The sequence below is a fragment of the Eriocheir sinensis genome, chromosome 42 (genome assembly GCF_024679095.1).
Source record: "Eriocheir sinensis breed Jianghai 21 chromosome 42, ASM2467909v1, whole genome shotgun sequence".
Classification (NCBI taxonomy): domain Eukaryota; kingdom Metazoa; phylum Arthropoda; class Malacostraca; order Decapoda; family Varunidae; genus Eriocheir; species Eriocheir sinensis.
Window position 1 is genome coordinate 3,110,841 of NC_066550.1, and position 18,405 is coordinate 3,129,245.

The 18,405-nt window shown below is 42.0% G+C and overlaps 1 protein-coding gene across 2 annotated transcripts in view; it reads right to left on the reverse strand.

Moving 5' to 3' along the window:
* The window catches only part of LOC127009829 (neuronal membrane glycoprotein M6-a-like), a 45,124-nt gene that overhangs the window by 13,901 nt on the left and 12,818 nt on the right, over positions 1–18,405 (reverse strand). For both annotated transcript variants that reach the window (XM_050883189.1, XM_050883188.1), the window contains 2 exons: positions 11,426–11,585; positions 10,752–10,893 (listed from right to left, as the gene is read on the reverse strand). In XM_050883189.1, the coding sequence (XP_050739146.1) occupies positions 10,752–10,893; positions 11,426–11,585 (302 nt within the window). The remainder of the gene's footprint in view (positions 1–10,751; positions 10,894–11,425; positions 11,586–18,405) is intronic.

An 18,405-nucleotide genomic window follows, 5' to 3' on the forward strand; every position in this document is an offset into this window, starting at 1 on the left:
TGTCAGCATTTTTGTTGCCTTTGCTTATTAGAAGAAATAAAAGATGAGTATAAACGTGAAATGGCAGAGGCCTTCAGTGAAAAAAGGGAAAGTAAAAGATATTACAATTATTGAAAAAGTTTTTGGAACATTTAAAGAAGTAATGGTAACTATAACAAAAAAAGTGTAAAGGATGAAAGTGGTGAGAGATGGAAAAAGAAAAGGAAATTCATGGTGGACAGAAGAGATAAATATTCTTTCCAGAAAAGGGAACTTTTTAAGAAAACTCAAGAGAGAAATGTGGCTGAGCAAGTAAAAAGGGAAAGGAAAAAAGAAATATATTGAATGCAAAATGAAATTAAAAGAAGCAATAAAAGAAAGTAAAAAGAGAGTTGATGAAGACTTTGGAAAAAAGACTAAGTGAAAAATATAAAGGGAACAGGAAATCATATTGGAAAGAAGTAAAAAACGAAAGAAATGCAGAAACTATCTCCCCAAGTAAAATAAATGAAGTTATGGATGAGAATGGAAAGATGTTGAAAGACGGGGAAGCTGTGAAGAGATGGAAAGAATATTTTAAAAACTTAATGAATTTTAAGGAAGGACGTCCAGCAGCTGTAACAGCAGCAGTTTTGAGTAGAGGTAGAGGAGGAGTATATGAAGAAAGAAGTATAACATATGAAGAAGTAAATCAAGCAATAAAAAGATAAAAAAATGGAAAGGCAGCAGGAATTGATGGAATCACAGCGGAAATGTTGAAGTGTGGAGGAGATGTAGTTGTTAAATGGATGGTCAAGATATGCTAAGTAGCATGAGAGGGAGGGGGTGCCAGCAGACTGGACAAAAGCCATCATTGTCCCAGTTTACAAGGGGAAGGGCAAGAAAGCGGAATGTGAGAGCTATAGAGATATAAGTCTCCTGAGTATACCCGGAAAGGTATATGAAAAGTCATAATAGAGAGGGTGCAAAGACTTACAGAAGAGAAAATCAGTGAAGAACAAGGAGGCTTCAAGAAGGGAAGGGGATGTGTGGATCAGATATTTTCCTTCAGGATGGTAGTAGAAAAAATAATAGCAAAAGGAAAGAAACTATACGCTGCCTTCATGGATTTGGAAAAAGCTTATGACAGAGTCGATTGGATTGCATTGTGGGATGTTTTAAAGATTTATGGTGTGGGAGGAAAACTGCTTAGTGCAATAAAGTCTTTCTATGAGAATGCATCTGCATGTCTTAAAATTAATGGAGAAACAAGTGAACATTTAGAGATAAATGTGGGCTTAAGACAAGGGTGTGTCATGTCACCATGGTTGTTCAATATTTATATGGATGGTGTTATTAGAGAAACGAAGGGCAAAGTTGGGGAAGTTGGAGTAAAAATGTTCGCTGAGGGAAGGAAGTGGGTACTGAATTTGATACTGTTTGCTGATGACACGGTGCTCATTGCAAAAAGTGAAAGTGACTTACAAAATGTGGTCAGTGTTTTTGATAGTGTCTGTAAAAGGAGAAAGCTGAAAGTAAATGTCAACAAAAGTAAAGTGATGGTTTGTGAGCAAAGTAGAAGTGAGGTTGTAGAGTTTGTATGCCCATATAGAGTGGGAATTGAATGTGAAAAAGAATGCAAAATAATTTTGAATGATGGAGAAATGGAGGAGGTCAGTGAGTTTAAGTACCTAGGATCAGTTATGTGTAAGCATGAAGGTACAGAGGGAGAGATAAGAGAAAGGGCATTGCAAGGAAGAAAGGTGGTAGGGTCGGGTCTTTGGGATAAATCATGAATGGCAGAAGTGTGAGTATGGAGGTAAAGAGGGATTTGAGAAATACAATAACAGTACCAACCCTCACATATGCAAGTGAAACATGGGCCTGGAATGAAAGTCAGAGGTCTAGAGTGCAGGCAATGGAATGGAAATGAGCATAGCTGGGTGTTATCGCGATACTTTATCGCTGATAACAAAATCAGGTTATCGGCCATCCGCTACTTATTTAAATATATACCAGTATCTTCGTTACTTTTGTAACTAAACTAGCAATAATCGCTACTTTTTTCTGCCTCTCTGAATAAAAAAAAACTTGTCTCCTCCCTGGTGCGCATGCGTGGCCCGGGCGCCCGGTGTTATATGAAAAAACTTCAGGGTATGAAATATCTTCGGTGAAGAGATTTCATACTTAGATCAACATTAAAACACTAGGTTATTTTTTATGTTAGACTCAAAAATCAATATATCAAAGAGAAAAAGCATTTAACTTTGCCCAAAAAATTATTACTCACTGCCTCAAATTTGATATTCCATATTCGTTTGTGAGCATGCCATGGTATTGAAGGCACCCGGTGTTCTGTTAGTTGGTGTCCCATCGTCAAAAGCTGGCGCTTGTGAACTGCGCACATTCAGACCAGTAAGCGTAGCCCTGTACAGTCTCACATTAAGAGTTGCTGGAAGGCTGAATCAGACATACACTACCACCATCCTCGCTGTTTCTAGAACGACACTCTGTACATATAAATACAACTCGTACAGAGTGTCGTTCTAGAAACAGCGGGGATGGTGGTAGTGGTACTGTATGTCTGATTCAGCCTTCCAGCATCTCTTGATTACGGTTAAAAAGCTTTGTGAGAGTGTACAGGTCTACGCTTGCTGGTCTGAGCATGCGCAGTTCATGAGAGACCAGTGTTTGTAAATATTTGATGGTGGGGACGCCAAATAACACAACACCGGTGCAGGCGTTTCTAGTATTACCATCCATAGGTACGTGTCAACGTGTGGTTTTCAAGTTTTGTAAGTTTTCTAAAATACAGATAATGAAAATTTGAATAATGAAAATTTGAATTCATCTATGTTTTTTCTTTGAAATATCAATATGGTATTGTTTTCACCTATCGGACTTATCACTAGCTAGTATCAGAATTGTGGATTTATATCAGGTATCGGTTATCGCCTATATTTGTGTCTCTAGTTAACGAATATCGGTTATTACCGATAAGGTTTTCCATTATCAGTTATCAGTTATCGGGAATGAGGTTTTCTGTTATCGTGCCCAGCTATGGAAATGAGTTATTTGAGGAGTGCTTGTGGTGTGAGTAGAATGGATGGAATGAGTAATGAAAGTGTGTATGAGCATTTTGGAATATGTCACTGGGGTGAAGGGAAGAAGTGAAGTGACAGACTTTAAAGTGGTTTCGCCACATGGAGCAAATGGAGGAGAGTAAGATGACCAGAAGGGTGTATGTGAGTGAGATAGAAGGAGGGAATGCTAGAGGACGAACTCCAGTGAAATGGAGAGATAGGGTGCAAGAGTATGTTAGGGAGAGGGGGGAATGATCTTTGAGAAACTTTGAGCAGGTGAGGAGGGAGTGTCTGGATAGAGAAAGTTGGAAGCTCTTCTGCCGCGGCCATCCCCTGGTGGGAGCTCCTAAGAGCAGGCATTGATGAAATGATGATGATGATGTATTTGTGTTTAAAGTCAAACCTAAACATCACAGGGGTTACAAAACAGACACCCACAATGTTGAGGATCTGCGGATATCTACTGGCCCCTTTAAGGTGTGTGTGTGTGTGTGTGGGGGGGGGGGGGGGGGGGGTATATATCATGACTGGTATACCCTATGCCTATGGGTCTGAAATCATAGTATGTTATTTGTATACGTTTACTTACTACTTCATGTGAATTTCATGAAATTTGGGTGACTTGCCAGGGGTAACTTAAAAAAGAAAAAAAAAAATGCCTCACAGCCTTTGTTTATCAGTCAATTAATTTGAAAAAATACCATAAAAACGTCTTATGTACCTCTACAACAAGTGATTACATTTTTGATTTTTCGCTAGGTAAAAAAAAAAAAAAAATTCAAACTACAGTAAAACCCCGATTATCAGAAAAACCGGATTATCCGAAATTGATCTGGATAATGCAATTAAAATTTTTTTTTTCTATACTAAAACGTTATAAAACCTCAAAAATAAATAAAAGTAACTACATATGTACTATATTAACACATTTAAAATTGATAAGAACAGTTAAAATGAATATGCTTTCTAATACGTATTGCCGAAATAGCTTGTAACGAATAGATCAATGTATTAGACAAAAAACATTAAACAAACTCTCAACAACACCACGTCCGCACCTTCGCCCCAGCAAGGACGTAGGTGCGGCGAACGAACAAACTACTGCACGACTACTCTCACACGTACTCTCAAGACAACGACACAAACACGACTCCCTCTCCACTCCATGCCACATTCCTTCCAACATACTGAGTTCTGGCGATAATATGAGTCATCATACTGTGTCTCCACCTGCACGATGCATCAAGGTCACACTTGCAAGTTTGCACAACCATTCACAATCGCACTCTGCAACATTCACAATTCAGATCTGCAACGCTCACAAGTATCAACATACACTGGTCCAGACAAGGAGACACACAGACAAACATACAATAAAACATTTACATCACATGTTTTAAGCGTACTACTTTGTTTAGCATAGCGTGTGTTTGTTTGGTTTCATTGTTTACATCGTCAGTCGGCGGCGATCAAAATGGCGGCCATAAATCCAGATTATCCGAAAAATCGGCTTATCCGAAAGAGGCTTCCCCCCTTCCATTTCGGATAATCAGGGTTTTACTGTACTTATTTTCTCTCCTCTGTATGTCCATTATTTTTCAAATATTTTCAAAAGTTCTCACATACAAAAATCAACCGTTGTTTTACTCTTTATTGATGCAAAACAATAGACAATCAGATTTATAGTAAAGTCTGTGAGGCTTTTCAAACCCAGAAAATACACTTTTCGAGCAAACGGCTGTCAAAGATTTTTTTCCATATCCTCTGTGTCTTGCCACTTGTTTTTGCCTATACCTTCTACTTTGTAGAGAACTGGAATAGGCATCTGGTCCCCCCTTCAAAAAGGTATTAGTCAGAAGGCACCACCTTCCTCACTGTTGCCAGATTTATTCCTAAAACTCTACTGCTTGATATTCTTGGTTCTTCTTAGTTTTCCTTTTCTTGCCCTTTGGTGTTATATGCCGGCTTCTCTCTTGGTCTTTCCATTGATGATACTTCTTTAACTCTTAAAGCGCGGGCTAGATTTTGCCGCGCCTGGCCTGCCACACGGGCATATTCACTCAAAAACACACCTCACTTCAACCTCAAGTATCTTCTCTCTTACTGAGCTAACGTTGCTGAATGAGGTATCATTGTAAAGTCCTTTTCCTTAGCTGTCCTTTGGCGTTAATTTGAACACCATATAAGCATTGGTAGAACGAGTACAGAGTTATGAAGTAGGAACTATGAAAACATGTTATAGACAGATACCCACCTCTATTGTTCTTATTTTCTATTATTTAGCAATAAAAAGCATCACTTTTTTACAGCTTGTATACCATACCCATATAAAGCTCAAGTTTTGTATTACTGTAAAAATCTGTGGTTAGCATTACTTGCTACACTTAGCAATGAACCAAAATCCATGCTAGAATGCTATACTTGCATTGTGTAACAAAAGGAATGATGAAAAAAAAAAACAGAAAACAACACTACTAATATTTTTGAGGTTACAAAGGGTAAGTTTTATGGTTCGCTACATACTTATTGTTGTACCTCTCACAACATTGTACACACTGGCTCAGGCGTTGCCAGGCTGCACCCTCCACGCCGAACGGCCACTGTATGACACAACATTTGCATTGCATTTTTCTGCATCCAGCGTTTATTTATCATACCTATCACAAATATATACAGATAACATCATCGTGCATGTTAGAATGAAAAAAAAATGTTAGGATCAGGCGTATCTGTGGTGGTGGTTGCAATAACAGGGTCCGCAATAGTTGAGGCGGTGGTGAGTGGTGCGGGCGGTAAGATACGGCGTAGTTTCTCTTTCCCGTAACCACGTGTTATATGCTTCACGCACTTTACCCTTATTGTTTTAGCAGGTTTTAGGTCCATCGATGATCCAGAGGAAGATGAATCTGGGCTTTGAGAGCGAGAAGGGAAAGGGGATGTGGTGCGCTGTGCAACATTGGCACCACTGACAGATGGAGGTTGTGAGTCTGAAGCAATACGTCTTTTTTCTCCCTTGCCATAGAATTGACCTTTTTTTATGAGAGGTTGTTTCCCCTTTCCCTTGTGAAAATGTTCAGGAACATCACTAGAAGCACTGCTTTCATTGACAAAGCCATATCCATCACCATCACTACAGTAACTTAGAGTGATATCGCTGTCACTACCAAGGATTGTGCTTGTGAAAGTTTTATCTAACTCTGCTTCAATTTTGCTTTCTTGGCTTTCCTGATGTTTTTTTATTGGTGTTGAGGTCAAAGGGGCCCCATCTTGAGGATGGATTTGACTGGAAGGGTGAGTGGAGCTGCGGTGTGTAGCGGACATCTTGTCAAAGCTAGCACAAGGCGTTAACTGACCACTGATAATGTAAGAGAGTGTTTGTACTTGACAACAAACTAATCAAATCTGGCGGCGTGTTCATTAAAAAAATGCCATGTCCACTATTGTGGACACCCGCGCTACGAGCCCACGCTCTGGCTGTCCACTATTGTCGACACCCGCGCTTTAAGGGTTAATTAAAGTTGCATTAGAACCTGTAATATGTTCTATAATGTTTGTTCATTTGTAGCTATAGTTGTGTTATAAGGCTGTGTGCATGACTAGGAACCTGACCCTGAAGAGACCATAAAACCTAATTTTAGGGCACTTATTCCACACCTTCGAGTGCAAAGACTCATTAGGGGAAGCAGTGGTGGTTGTGTTGGCGGGGGTGATATTCGGGCCCCAGTAGGTTGATCTTCACCTTCCTGTGAAGCCTGCTGGCTTCATCTCTTCATACGAGCCTTCTTCAGGAAGCCCCGTTCTCGCTTTCTGTATGCGTCTCTTGCAAGTCATCGTAAGAAGTTGCTTGCGAAAGAAGTCAGGAGGCCCGCAGCACGACAGTACTCACCCTTTGACGCTTGGTAAGGCACTGGCGAGTGGCCGGCCGCTCTGTGCCCAGGGGCCGGATCCAAAGAGAAAGCTGCTTACCGACATCGGTATCGTTACCGAGCGTTTGCCTGGATGACATCGCTAAATTCAGATTCAAAGAGGAGACTTAACGATATTGCTCGGGCCTCACTACTGCAGAAAGCCAACTGATTGGGTGAGCACCACGATGATGTCATTAGACTCGACAACCAATCACAGCAATTCTTTGAAAATTTTCAGCCGATCATACAGCTACCCCACTCAGCTGTGGCGGCCCAAAGTTGTCAGATTGTCGTACTCAGCCGCTTATATTTCCGACTTCCTACCCCAAAACGGTCTTCTGGGCTGCAATAACGAAACTCATTTATAGTTATCGTTAACCCTATCCTTGTGCGCGGTGCGGACGCGACTATCCCCTCAGGCGCAGTCGGGGAGCCCAATGGGGGGTCTCTTTTAACCTCGGTATCTCAAAACTATTCATCACAGCTAAAAACCAAAAACACCATTGGAAAGAGGAGGTCCAGATCTATAGGAGTCGGTTATGTATGCCTCTCTTGCGAACGTACATGCACGTTCAGGGTGTTGATACGTTTTACAACTATTTGGTCAAAGAATCTATGCAAAAACCCATTATATTGGGCAAGAACATCCAGGGCTGATATGATTTTCCACCAAATTGAAGAATCCACTCAAGCCCTGTGTTTGGAACACCTCATAAGGAGATTTGAGCCACCAGCCGCCCACTGCAGTTAGCAATGAAAGAGAGATAGATCCTGATGTTTCTTGGGCAATAGTTAGGCTAGGCAACACCACGGCAGGAATGTACTTTACCCAGAAAATGGTTGAACCACTGAGGAAAATGCAGCTAAGCTGCTGACAATGGTTGAGGAGGAGAGAGGCAGTCATCATGGTCAGCAAGTCGTCCTCAGCCTCTTATGTTGCCGATATCCGACACAAACTCTCTCCTGGGCCCCATATATTGTTAAAGTCATAATGATTAATTATTAGTGCTTCTGGACAATAGTTAAGGGTCAGAAACCAGTAAATACGATGCTCTGAGTATGACAATCTGGCAATGGTGCTTAGAGATGACAGTTTTCTTGTGACACTTTCTGTACTGGGGCACGGGGCGGGGTGGAGGTGAGCAGCAGCGAGGCAGCGCTTGTGTTGATATTTTAGTCAAGTGCAGTGTGTACAGATCATCATTTTATAATTGAATTTCCTCTATGTGCTCTGAAACCTATATTTAATGCTAAAAAATCACAAATAAGTTTATTATGATGAACTTCTCTATGTTTATGAATGGTCTGGGGCTCTCGTTAAGTTAACCACGCTCTGACATCATAGTTTGGCTTCTTGGATGCCATTAACGAATGTTTACATCGGTATCTCAGCTAGCGAGATCGCTAACGCTTCTTGGATCCAGTGCCAGCTCACTCCTCACCACACACAGCAGAGAAAAAGAAAATAATTTATGCGAAAAATACCAGTGTCACCATCATTATAGCTTTAAGTTCAAGGACACTGAGATCTCGGAAAATTTCACACACCTTGGAAGCATAGCTCATAACAATGGTGAATCTCACCAGGAAGTCTCATGGTGGATTGGCCTGGCCCACAGTGTTATGGACTCGCAGCACGAGTAGTATAAGGTGTTGTCGATACCTGTGCAGGACACAGATCCGGATCTTCAAGTCCCTTGTGCTCCCTGCCTTACTCTATGGCTGTGAGACATGGACACTAAATGAGGACGTGAAGAGGCGGATTGATGCTGAAGGTAATAAGTGTCTACGTAGAATCATGGGATATCGCTGGATTGACTTTGTGTCAAACCGGCAAGTACTCCGTGAGACTGATTCAACATATATTACCTGCATACTAGTCAGTCAACGGCAACTTCGGCTATACGGGCATGAGGCACGCTGCCCAGAAGCTGGTCCTGCTCATCGGATTGTCTCTGTAAGAGACAGTCCTGAGTGAAGGAAGCCAACGGAGTTCGTGGCTTGAGCAAATCGATAGATCCTGCCAGGAGGTACTCAGGGTGGGAAACGGGCCGTGCATGAAGACTCGCCCGGTGGGACCCCTGGACTTAGTGTTGTAGGGTGGGCGAGGTGACGCACCCCCTGGCGTGTGCCCCATTGACTGATTGATTGATTTAAGTTCAGTGTCACTGACCACACTTTCATCACAATTTTTCTACAAACCAGAGGGCCCAGCTACTGGTGTTGAGTAACTAAGGTGGAGCTCATTGATACAGATGAAGTGGAAATATTCATGGAAATTTTGCCTTGTTGGCATTGCATTGGATGAGCTGCATGAATAGGCCAGTTTATTTTAAGAAAGACAAATTCAAACATCTAATCAGTGCATGAGAGAATGCTTCTGCAATGGCTCCTTGCCTTGCCAGTTCTCAAACAATTGGTTCCTCACACTCACACAGCACCCTCATGCCCAGCACCCCAGCCTGCCAAAACTCTGCATCCTTCACAATCCAAAACAATAATGAAAAACAAAACACAGTGGGCCTGTGCTAGCAGCGCCTGGTTATTGCAACCACAGTGGCATCTGACTTGAGGGTTGTCATTTTAGTTTTTTTGAGGGGAGAGGAGATGACAGACTGAATACATTTCCTATGCTTATAATGACTACGGTGATCTAAGACCCTGAAGTAACTGTTTAAATTCATGAATCGTTTTTGCATACACAGTCTCTTCGTCAAGTCCATTCCATGTTGTTATGCGTCTGTATGGAAAACTGTATTTCTTGATGTCTCTCCTACAGTCGCTCTTCTTCAATTTCTTACCATTGCCTCTTGTCACACTTCTGTCACGTACCACTAGGTCTTCCCTGTCCAATTTCTCCAATCCCTCTTGTATCTTGTACAATGCTATTAGGTCCCCTCTCCCTCTTCTGTTCTCCAGTGTTATTAGTCCCAATTTCTCCAATCTTTCTTCATAAGTATGTTCTCTCAGAGTTTCCGGTAAGTTAGTCGCTGCTCTTTGTATTCTTTCCAACTTTCTAATTTCTTTCTTCAATCTAGGTGACCACACTAATGCTGCATATTCCAGTCTTGGATGTGTGTGTGTGTGTTGTGTTTTGTGTGTGTGTGTGTGTGTGTGTGTGTGTGTGTGTGTGTGTGTGTGTGTGTGTGTGTGTGTGTGTGTGTGTGTGTGTGTGTGTGTGATACAATGTTTCAGGCCACATCTTAGTCAACAACATAAACAACGACCCCAACTAAGATCAAGACCAAATGCACTTTCAAAAGACAGGGAAAGAGAGGAAGGAATGTAGGAAGGAAGGGTAGTAAGAGTTACAAGAACAGAGAACTATACATACATACATGTAGTCAGGAGATGCACACGTGAGTGGGTAGTACCTTCATAAACATGTTGGGTTGGATAAAACTACAAAGTTACACGGGAACTTTTAGGATATACTGTACCCCAAATATCTAGAATTTCCGCTTATCCAGCACCTCTGAATCCCTGTGGTTGCCGTTTGCTAGAGGTTTTACAGAATTATTCCTATTGGTTCTTGAATTAAATCACTAACACATGAAGTTTCATAACCAATAAGGCGTGACAGCAAGGAATGGGTATATACGTCTTACATCAACAACTAATGATTAATTTAAGAATACCCCAAAACAATTGTTACAGTTACCCACTTCATGCAGTCAGGATGGCCAGGTCAACATGCACGAAGAAAGTTCTTTGAGACACCAGGAAGAGGTACAGTCTAGCTGGTTGCCTGAGGGAAAGACTCAGCACACTTAGTACAGTAGTCACTAAGCAGTGTACTCACTGAACTGGTTGTAGTCGATGCAGTCGCTGCTGGGAACGTTGATGCACTGGAACCAGGCCAGCGTGTAGAAGATGGTGACAATGATAAGGGCAGCAAACATGAGCAGCCAGGCCAGCGTTAGGAGGTAGGTGATGCCCATGAACTGTGGGAAGATTAGGCATTACACACACACACACACACACACACACACACACACACACACACACACACACACACACACACACACACACACAGTAAGAATTGATGAAGGGAAGATGCTTGAGAGACATAAAGAAATATAGCTTCCCACAAAGAAATATAGAGGTTTGGAACAGACTAAGTGAGGATGTAGTATCGGCGAGGAGTGTGCAAAGCTTTAAGGAAAAGTTGGATAAATGTAGATACGGAGACGGGACCACACGAGCATAAAGCCCAGACCCTGTAAAACTATAACTAGGTAATACACACAGTACTAGCTGGCAATGAAGAGTCCAGCATGTGATCAGATCATGGATGAATAACACACAATGCATTACCCTATGAAATAATGTGTGTCAACAGCATGCAGATGGCTGACAAATTAAAGAACTGTATGACAAACTGATAAAATAAAGGGCATTACAAGTCTGACTCATTCCTGATAACAATTATAAGAGACAAGCACACACACACACACCATGCACACACACACTCACTATAGCACAAGATATCCTGCCGCCAACTCTGCCTCGCCAGGTTCGGTAAACACGGTTGCGAGTGTCACCAGTTGAGAGGCAGCCAACGAAGAGAATCATAAGGCCGAGACCACCCATGCCTGCACCAACCACCATGAACGTTAGCTGAACTGGCTCAACCCTGGAAGAGTAAAGGTCACGGTAACAAAACACTTGGGTCCATATTATAAGGCTTCTCACATCAATTATTTCTAAAGGTCAAAGAGGGGATCAATCGGGTTCTAATGAGTGTTTTTTTAGATTCACGCTACTGAGGAAGGGCCAAACTACCACCAGGGTCATAAAACTGCCACAGGAAATGCCCTAAACTCATATGAAAGTCTTGGCAAATATGTGAACTTGGGGGACGAAATGTTTTAATATACGACCTTTAGTGACAGAAAAGACTGATGATTCATGGATGTGTGAAGGGCGTAGTGGCTTGGCATTGATGTTCCTCACACAGAAATAGAAGAGGGTATGTTGGTGGCTTGTACAGAGAAAATAAATGGAAAGGTACCTGATGACTGACAAATATCCCTACCTCTATGTATAAATACTGCATAGGGTGTGCACCAGGGATATGTAGATAAAGTGTTAGGGTGTGTGATAGTTAACACCTGAACACTATATATATAACATATATTTAAGGAATTGTAGAGATGGTATATAACTAGAACTGTGTGTGTGTGTGTGTGTGTGTGTGTGTGTGTGTGTGTGTAACTAGGAGTGTACAGCAAATATTTGTACATATCAACAATCCCAAATTGGCATATATGAATATACAAAGTGTTGCCATTGTAAGACAGTCAATAAGCAATGCTGTTACATCACACACACTCCAGAGGCAAGGTTCATCACAGCTGCAGAATGTGAACAACTTGCAGTTTCAGGACAAAGAAACAGCAAAATGCAATGGTTTTAAAGTTCGAATGCAGGTCTGTGTCTCTCTCTCTCTCTCTCTCTCTCTCTCTCTCTCTCTCTCTCTCTCTCTCACATGCATACACATACACATGCGGCGCTGCATCTAGGACAACGCGAGTTCGCGCCCCGCCCGGTGCCAAAAGCTGAGATTTTTCAGTCACTGTCGAGTGGCCTAAGACTACCCACATGCTGTCCAGAAGACCATCTCAACCTGGACTCTAGATTCTAGGATCAAAGATGAGCTCCAGGGGGCAGCATGAGCCAATGCAAGATGGCGCCACTATAAATACTTCCCTGCGCCACAATGGGCTGGGCCATACCATCAGACCCCTCCATGCAAGCCTACCGGCGCCATAGGCAGAAAAAAAAAACATGCCAGCCGGCAACATGATGGGGCAACAAGCCAGGAGTATCACCAGGAATGTCAGTTATTGTGTAGCTTTTGCTGAATGCACAATATGGAAGGGGACTCCTGCTCTAAACAATAACATCTCTTCCCTTTCCCTTCTTCACCACCTTCCACTTATTAAAGCTGGTGTCACACGGGGCCTTTTTCCTAACTATGTTGGCAGTAGGGCCGACCAGCAACTCCACTTCCAGGTGTATGTCACACATGGGGCCAAGGTCGGTTGCCTGTATCTACAATGTAAATAATGCAGTCGCCCTCGGCATGGCGACGTCTGCTAATAAAGTAACGGCTGTTGCAGATTGTGCTGCCACTGCCTTAGTTATGGACTTGTTGCTGCAGTTAAATTGTGGGAAGAAGGGGTTGCAGGCACGATCATGGCTTCAACAACAGGAGGGCAGGAGTGTTTTCCCAAACCTCGTCAGAGAACTGTGCTGTGAAGACTGGGAGTCCTACAATTTTCACAGAATGGAGAAAAATAGAAATTTTTAACTGTGGTACCAGAGCACCGGGTGTTCTCTTATCTCGTCAATTAAAGAGTAAACAAAGCAGCACTGCCAGTCCATTTTACAAGTCTTGGTGGGCCATCTTCCACTGCACCTCACTCTTCGGCCACTGTTGTTGTCTGTTTCTTTACATACAGCCGTTCGATTGCTTGTACACACAAACGTAGTCCATCCGCATGGATGGAACCAATCGTTGGAGGAAAACGGCCAGTGTGACACCACCTATTGCATCATCAACTCTTCTCCGTACAGGTACGGTAAAATTAAATTAAGTTTTTGTCTATTTTATCTCTTTAGTATTGTATTTGTTAGATTTATTGATGTCCATTGGTTTTGTATTATGAACTTGTGCAGAAAGTACCGTTATATAAGTTTAAATAAGCAATCATCTGGGCTCCAGGAACGGATCAATTCATTTTACATTGATTCCTATGGGAAGAATAGCTTCGGCTTATGAACATTTTGGGTGATGAACGGCATTCAGAAACGAATCAAATTTGTGAACTGAGGTTCCACTAAATAATATATATATATATATATATATATATATATATATATATATATATATATATATATATATATATATATATATATATATATATATATATATATATATATATATATATATATATATTTTATTTATTTATTTATTTCTTTTTTTACGTAGCTGCCTGTTGCCGGTAGGCATCTTCCTGGTGGGGCCTGATGGTCGGCCCAAGGCTTCTTCCAGGTGGGGCCTTATGGTCGGTCCAGCCCGTTCTGGCACAGGCGAGTGTTTATAGTGGCGCCATCTTGCATTGGCTCATGCTGCCTCGAACTCGTTCTTGATTCGCTGGACGGCTTCCTCTAGAGTCCGGGTTGATGGGTGGTCTTCAGGACAGCATGTGGGTAGTTTTCAGCCACTCGGCGGTGACTGAAAAATCAGAGTGGTAGCGTGGGGATTGAACCCGTCGTCCATCACACGGTGAATGTGAGCCCAGCACGCTACCAGTTCGGCCACTGCCTAATATATATATATATATATATATATATATATATATATATATATATATATATATATATATATATATATATATATACAGTAATCCCTCATCTATCATGGTGGTTAGGTTCCAGAACCCCCCGCGATAGGCGAAAATCCGCGAAGTAGCGACCTTAGATTTTTTTTATTATTTATATATATTTTAAGGCTTTATAAACCCTCCCCACACTCTTACAAATCTTTCCCACACTCCTATTGACCTTTCCCACACTCTTATAAACACTTCCTATGACGTTTCGTTGTTACGACACGGTCCCAATAAATGATTCTCTAATTCTCGTTTCGACTTTCGACATTTGCTTCGTAAATATGAACTTCGCGCAGGAATTAGTTGGCGGAGCGGAAGAATACTCAGAGAAAGGACAATATGAGCGTAGCTCACTTTCTTTATATCACAATTAGGTAAATACGGAAGAGGAAAGGGAGGAGAGGGACAGAGTGAGTCATGAAAAAAATACCGATAGAGGATGTAAAAGGGAGAACAAGGAAAAGTAGTGGATGAAACAGGGAGAGATGCTTTGGTCAGGACATGACTCGACTCACTTCTGACCCTCCCTCCACACATCCTTCCCATTTCCCCTTCTGTGTGAGTGAGTTGAGTGAGTGTGTGCATTTACCTAGTTGTAATTTTACAGGGCCTGGGCTTATGCTCGTGTGGTCCCGTCTCCGTATCTATAATTATCCAACTTTTCCTTGAAGCTCTGCACACTCTTTGCCTATACTATTTCTTCACTTAGTCTGTTCCAAACCTCTATATTTCTTTGAGGGAAGCTATATTTCTTTATGTCTCTTGAGCATCTTCCCTTCCTCAACTTTTTACTATGTCCTCTAGTATTCCTGCTGGAAGGTTCTTCTCTTAGTAGCAATTTCTCGTTATCTACTTCTTCCATTTTACTCAATAGCCTATATATTTGTATTAGGTTTCCTCTCTCTCTTCTTTGTTCTAGTCTTGGTAAGTCCATTTCCTTTAGTCTCTCTTCATATGTCAGTCCCTCCAGTTCAGGAACCATTTTTGTTGCCATCCTCTGTATTCTTTCTAGTTTTTTTGTTTCTTTATATGTGGAGACCACACTGTTTCTGCGTATTCTAGTTTAGGTCTGATCATAGAAGTAATTAATTTTTTCATCATTTCTTTGTCCATGTAGTGGAATGCTATACCTATATTTCTCACCATGTTATATGTATCACCGAAGATCCGATTTATATGACTTTCTGATTGCATATAATCTTGCATTATTACTCCCAGGTCTCTCTCTTCATTTACTTTCTTTAATATTTCACCATCTCCCATTTTATATGTCCATTTTGGTCTTTCTACACTTTTTCCCATTTCCATAACATGACATTTCTTCATGTTGAATTTCATCTCCCATTTTTTACTCCATTTCCAAATCTTGTTTAAGTCTTCTTGCAGTCTTCACTGTTTCTTATGTGTCTTTGCAGTTTAGCATCATCTGCAAACAGGCTCATGTAGCTTTTTATTCCCTCTGGCATATCATTAATATAGACTAGGAAGAGTACTGGTGCTAAAACCGACCCCTGGGGCACTCCACTTTCCACCGTTCTCCATTCCAATCTAGTGTCCTTAACCACTGTTCTCATCTCTCTTCCTCTTAAGTAGCTTTCCATCCAGCACTTCATTTTCCCTCTCAATCCTCCTTTATTTTCTAGTTTCCACAGTGTGTGTGTGTGTGTGTGTGTGTGTGTGTGTGTGTGTGTGTGTGTGTTCATATAATCTAATGGGGAAGGAGAAAGGGAGGAAGAGTGATAGAGTGAGAGATAAGACTAAAGATAAGAGGGTGTGAGAAAGGAGGAAAAGAAGAGAGGTAGGGAGGGTCAGGTAAAGGTGAGGAAAGAGTGGGAGGGAAAGAGATTAAAAGAGAGGTAGGGAGGGTCAGGTAAAGGTGTGGAAAGAGGGGGAGAGAAAAGGTGTGAGTGGGAGGGAAAGAGATTAAAAGAGAGGTAGGGAGGGTCAGGTAAAGGTGAGGAAAGAGGGGGAGAGAAAGGGTGTGAGTGGAAGGGAAAGAGATTAAGAGAAAAACTGGGAGGTGAAAGGAAAAGAAGAAATAAATGAGAAGGAAGGAGAAAAATACGGGGACGGAGAGGGAGAAGAAAGAAAGGAAGTGGGGGAGGAGTGAACCAGGGAAAAGACTAACGGCGCAATAGGCCGCGACGGAAAAATAAAAAATAGGTAGGTGACATAGGTGCTTATTTAGGTGTGTTCCTACTTAAGTTAATTTATATTGTTTACATTTTTTTGGCTAGAAAATGCTTATTTTGCCGCAAAATCCCGCGATATAGCGAAAAATCCGCGATACGATACAATTTAAAAATCCACGATAAGTGTATGGAAGAGCATAATAAGTTTGTATTGTGTTGGCAGAATAGACAAGAATAAAAAGAAAGGGATTTCCTGGCTGGTGCAGGTTGATACATTCTGCTGGGTTTGAATTTTCACTCACTGATTCCTGCATGTATAGTAATCAATTAATTATCAGACTCTAAAAACCCAGATCTAAAAATTCCACTCTGGACGATTCTGGACATATTCCTCCTACTCATCCCCCCTCTGACTCTTTTATGCCTGTTATAAAGATTCTTCCAAATGATGTTTTCTATGCCCTCTCTGGCCTCAACTCTCAGAAGTCTTATGGACCTGATGGAGTGCCTCCTATTGTCCTTAGAAACTGTGCCTCCGTGCTGTCACCCTGCCTGGCCAAACTCTTTCGCCTCTGAATGTCAACATTTACCTTTCCTTCCTGCTGGAAGTATGCCTTCATACAGCCTGTACCCAAGAAGGATGACCGTTCCAATCCCTCAAACTACCGTCCTATAGCTTTACTTTCTTGTCTATCTAAAGCTTTTGAATCAATCCTTAACCGGAAGATTCAAAAGCACCTTTCCACTTCTGACCTTCTATCTGATCGCCAGTATGGGTTCCGCAAGGGGCGTTCCTAACTGACTCTTGGTCATCCTCTCTTAGCCGTTGAAACCTTTGCTATTGCACTGGACATATCAAAAGCTTTTGATAGGGTCTGGCACAAATCTTTGCTTACCAAACTACCCTCCTACGGTTTCTATCCTTCTCTCTGTACCTTTATCTCCAGTTTCCTTTCTGACCATTCTATTTCTGCCGTGGTAGACGGTCACTGTTCTTCCCCTAAACCTATTAACAGTGGTGTCCCACAGGGTTCTGTCCTATCTCCCACTCTTTCTGTTGTTCATTGATGATCTTTCCAAAACGAACTGTCCTATCCATTCCTACGCCGATGATTCCACTCTGCATTACTCAACTTCTTTTAATTGAAAACCCACCCTACAGGAACTTAACAACTCAAGGCTGGAGGCTGCAGAACGCTTAGCCTCAGACCTTACTATTATTTCCGATTGGGGCAAGAGGAACCTGGTGTCCTTCAACGCCTCAAAAACAGTTTTTCCACTTATCCACTCGACACAATCTTCCAAACAACTATCCTCTATTCTTTGACAACACCCAGCTATCACCTTCCTCAACACTAAACATTCTCGGTCTATCCTTAACTCAAAATCTCAACTGGAAACTTCATATCTCATCTCTTACTAAATCAGCTTCCTCGAGGCTGGGCGTTCTGTACCGTCTCCGCCAGTTCTTCTCCCCCGCACAGTTGCTGTCCATTTACAGGGGCCTTGTCTGCCCTCGTATAGAGTATGCATCTCATGTGTGGGGGGAGTCCACTCACACAGCTCTCCTTGACAGAGTGGAATCAAAGGCTCTTCGTCTCATCAGCTCTCCTCCTCATACTGATAGTCTTCTACCTCTCAAATTCTGCCGCCATGTTGCCTCTCTTTCTATCTTCTATCGATATTTTCATGCTGACTGCTCTTCTGAACTTGCTAACTGCATGCCTCCCCCCCTCCCGCGGCCCCGCTGCACAAGACTTGTTGCTCATGCTCATCCCTATACTGTCCAAACCCCTTATGCAAGAGTTAACCAGCATCTTCACTCTTTCATCCCTCACGCTGGTAAACTCTGGAACAATCTTCCTTCATCTGTATTTCCTCCTGCCTATGACTTGAACTCTTTCAGGAGGAGGGTATCAGGACA